Raw genomic sequence first — 3,958 nt, forward strand, 5'->3', positions numbered from 1 at the left:
CGATTCAGCAAATGGAACAGCATTGGTATTTCAGTGAAAGAATCATCAAAAATTTGATGCTTCGCACAATATTTTTTGCATTTTAGCGATCGAATTTTCCATAATTTTTAGGACATTTTAATTTGATGGAAGTTACTTTAAATCGACAGGAAATGGACATAGAACATCTCATATACTAACTCTATATTAATTCATCCCTTTATAATGCACTATTGATATCAATATCCAGCGTTGTTTCGCTCTCACATTGATCAATTCTGTTTGTACTATCTTATGCCTTCCATATATTTTATTTGTTAATAAACAGTCATATCACTCATTATTGTGCTGTACATCATTTTCATTATTCAACTAACTTTTCAGTGATATTAAACCTATCGTTCTATGAGTGTATTTTTCCCTTACAACACTCCCTGAATCCCGCTAATGAAAATGAACTGTAAATGCAGTCATCGTAGATCGTTGATTTTTCGAGAAATTTGATAAAATAACTCGTTAGCGAATGTGATATTTACAGATTAATGCAACCACACGTTGGATTAAAATTGCATTTACAAATTATTATTTTGACTAATTCTTATTTCTGTAGTGTATTCAATCAAGGAAATAGCGCTAACAAAAATTTGAAACATTTTGGATGCTGTAAACATGGAAATATGTAAACAAAATTCAGGAACAAATGTAATTTAAACAAGAACCTGTTTTTGCTCCAAATAATGTGGATTTCTTGATAAACTTTAACAAAATCGATTTTTATTAATATCTTTTCAACTATTATATTTTTCAACTATTATTTTCCTTTCATCAACATTAAAATCATATTCTCATTTCAGTTTTTCTAAAATATCTCCAGAAATACGCAAGCAGGCAACGTGAGAGCAAGATTATTGTTGTTTTCTAATTTTTTCCTACATTCTCACATTATTTTTTGAGAAAAATAGGATTTTCGAAAATTTCGAAATTTCATGGGCTATTGACTATGCTGTTTTCACGTTTTGGATGAAAAATATTTTTTTGAAATTTTGAATTCTTTTGATGGCTATGTTTACTTATCGATAGATTAGAGACTCCTGCAAATTCTGTTTGAACACAATCACATACGTGTGGAATAAGTTGCTTTTAATGCTGGCCATTTGTCTATCTTAATTCACAGGAAAGTTGCCCATTGATAACTTTCTTTAAACTGAACTGAAGTTTTTGAGATTCAACTAAAGAATCATTATTGGCATTCTAGTGCTATATTCTGTCAAAATACACATCCTTGTGCAATATATTTTACTTTTCAGCAAACCAAGTTTCCGAGATTTTCAGCCCATTTCGATTATGTTGTCGACAGTTGTTTCAAAACTAGCTGAAATTCAGTTTAATCGCTCAATATATGAAGTTTTCAATAATTTATTTGTTTATTATCATCAAATGAAACGAATTTTTAAGGTTACTTCTCTTAGCTGTCGAATAACACTTGATTGTCTTAACGTATGCTTAGCAAATATTTGTTTTGTTTGAAACGTAATCATTTCATGGATTACAATGCTGTTCATGATTTTTATCATCACAAGGGGTTCTCATTCGTATCAAATCTGCGGCTATTTTGATTTATTCTCATTTTCAACACTCATTGAATTCCTCATAACAAAATGAGCCTTACATATAGTATTTGTTTTGGTAATAATTAGTTCGAAATGGAAGGAACATAATCAGACTAACAACTGAGGATGAAACAATATCTCCGTGCACAGAATTGTTTCGAAACCGCTCAGATATTAACTTATGAGTTTAAAAACACTAAAAGCATGTTTCCAGTAAATTCTAACAATTTATTTATTTCATGGTTGATCACGAACTAAAATTTTACTTAAACTATGGGCATATTCATTTTCAGTAACACATTATCGATAATTTTTTCAGAAATTTGATGAAATATTTAGTTAGCGATTATCACATTTACAAATAGAAACAACCCCACATTGGTTTAAAATTGCATTTATATATTATTTACTAATTCTTATTTCTGCAGCGTATTCAGTGAATGAAATAGCATTAACAAAAATTTGAAACTTTTTGGATGCTGTAATATGCAAAAAAAATTCAGGAACAAATGTTATTTAAACAAGAACCTGTTTTTGCTCAAAATAATGTGGATTTCTTGATAAACTTTAACAAAATCGTTTTTTACTAATATCTTTTCAACTTTTTTATTTTATTTTTTTTTCCTTTTATCAATATTAATATTATATTTCAGTTTCAGTTTTTTACCATATCTCTAGAAATACGCAATCAGGCAACGTGGTACCAAGCTCATTGTTGTTTTCTAATTTTTTCCTACATTCTCACATTATTTTTTGAGAAAAATGGGATTTTCGAAAATATCGAAATTTCGTGGGCTATAGACTTTGCTGTTTTCGCGTTTTGGGTGAAAAATGTTTTTTCTAAATTTTGAAATCTTTTTTTTGGCTACGGTTATATATGGATAGATTAGAGAATTTTGCAAAGTCTGATTGAACACAATATGATTCTAGTGGAATAAATTGATTTTAAAGTTGGCAGTTTGTCTATCTTAATTGATAGAATATTTACGGAACCGTAACTTTGTTGATACATACCCAGTGTGAAGGAAATTTAATAAATGAAGCATTTCATATTTGAATTTGGAAATGATTAGTCTGTTTCTATATTTTTTCCGTATTGTTCAATCCATTATATTTGACGTTATAGAGCTGACTTTCTTTAACAACTCTATTAACCATTTTTCAAATACAAATGCATAATGCTATTCATATTTTCAAAAGTATTCAAGTGTTATTTATGCTGTAATCATAACGTGAAAGTGAAGCGATTTAGCAGTTTTTCTGTATATCGCATTTCATTTTGTCAAAAGCGATATTTCACCTTTCATTTTCTTGCCGCATTTCTTTATCACTAGAATGTATGGAATTTGAAATTTATTTATATTCTTTCTTGTTGATGATTTTAGCAAATCACATTTGTTTTTGTAATTGTGTTATTTGTATCAATTGTTTCTTTGTCATTTGTTCTAATTATATTTATTATTATGGTATTTTTAGTAACTGTGGCACCCATTAATGGACTGAAGCTGAACATAATTTCTATGCTAACTTTTCCTGAAATATGTTATTAGTTTTTCTCAACACATGTATTTCACTAATATTATATTTTATAAGTTGATTTTTGATAAAAACTGCTCATTAAAATTCGAACATTGATTGTATGGAAAACATCCAATACAATGTACTGCATGACATCACACTTTCACGCAGCTAAATTCTGTTAATTTAGAAGTGTTTACAGATTATGTTAGAAATATTTAGTCTTTCAGATTTTCATATTATTTCAGTGACAGAAATCTGCATCGTAATGAAATTTTACTTTTTATTGTGCATTTAAATGAAAAGCAAATGACATTCGTCATTTAATAAAATTGTTCGCTATATGCAGGCTACTACGCTATTAGTGATGTAAGATGAGCCGTTCAACCAGAGGCAAAGTAGTTTTCTATTTGCATAATTTACTTATTATCAAACACCACTTTAGAGCATTTCTATTAAATTCAGTTATTTAATGCTGTGCAACGGCTACAGGGACGTGTTCAACTATAATTCCGCTCTTCAATACCATCTTTGAATTATATTTGATATTATGCTGTCTTAATTTTTCTATGAATGCTATTTCGTTGAGTTTTAATTATGATGAAAGTGCACTAATCTGCATTTATATTAGTATTATTATTGTTCCTTTTCAGATAATTAAATCAGATGCTTTACACAAACGTGTACCTATATTTGTTTTCATATTGAGATGACCACAATAATATTATTCACTCTCACCATTGTCATGATTTGGAAAACATGCAACAAAAGACTGGCATGTAGGAAATATAATTGCACTTTTGAAAAGTCGTCTATTTTTAAAAGGCAAGTGATGTTCGAGAAATGTATGC

General features: G+C 28.7%; 1 protein-coding gene across 1 annotated transcript; it reads left to right on the plus strand.

Moving 5' to 3' along the window:
* The first annotated feature begins 1,323 nt into the window (after positions 1 to 1,323).
* On the plus strand, positions 1,324 to 3,820 carry Tsp_08743 (hypothetical protein). Its single transcript, XM_003373967.1, has 8 exons — positions 1,324 to 1,383; positions 1,435 to 1,476; positions 1,929 to 1,970; positions 2,243 to 2,422; positions 2,798 to 2,843; positions 3,066 to 3,131; positions 3,457 to 3,476; positions 3,761 to 3,820. The coding sequence occupies exons 1-8, from the start codon at positions 1,324 to 1,326 to the stop codon at positions 3,818 to 3,820; spliced, it is 516 nt and encodes a 171-aa protein (XP_003374015.1).
* Positions 3,821 to 3,958: the final 138 nt, after the last annotated feature.

The sequence above is a fragment of the Trichinella spiralis genome, assembly GCF_000181795.1.
Source record: "Trichinella spiralis strain ISS 195 chromosome Unknown Scfld6, whole genome shotgun sequence".
In the NCBI taxonomy this organism is placed as follows: Eukaryota; Metazoa; Nematoda; class Enoplea; order Trichinellida; family Trichinellidae; genus Trichinella; species Trichinella spiralis.

Excerpts from the sequence above, each read along its gene's own strand:
- Tsp_08743 (XM_003373967.1), top strand. The coding sequence starts at position 1,324 with ATGTTGTCGACAGTTGTTTCAAAACTAGCTGAAATTCAGTTTAATCGC. Across the intron at positions 1,384-1,434 it reads TTAATCGCTCAATATATGAA|GTTACTTCTCTTAGCTGTCG; the intron begins GTTTTCAATAAT and ends CGAATTTTTAAG. Across the intron at positions 2,844-3,065 it reads GAAAGTGAAGCGATTTAGCA|TAACTGTGGCACCCATTAAT; the intron begins GTTTTTCTGTAT and ends TGGTATTTTTAG.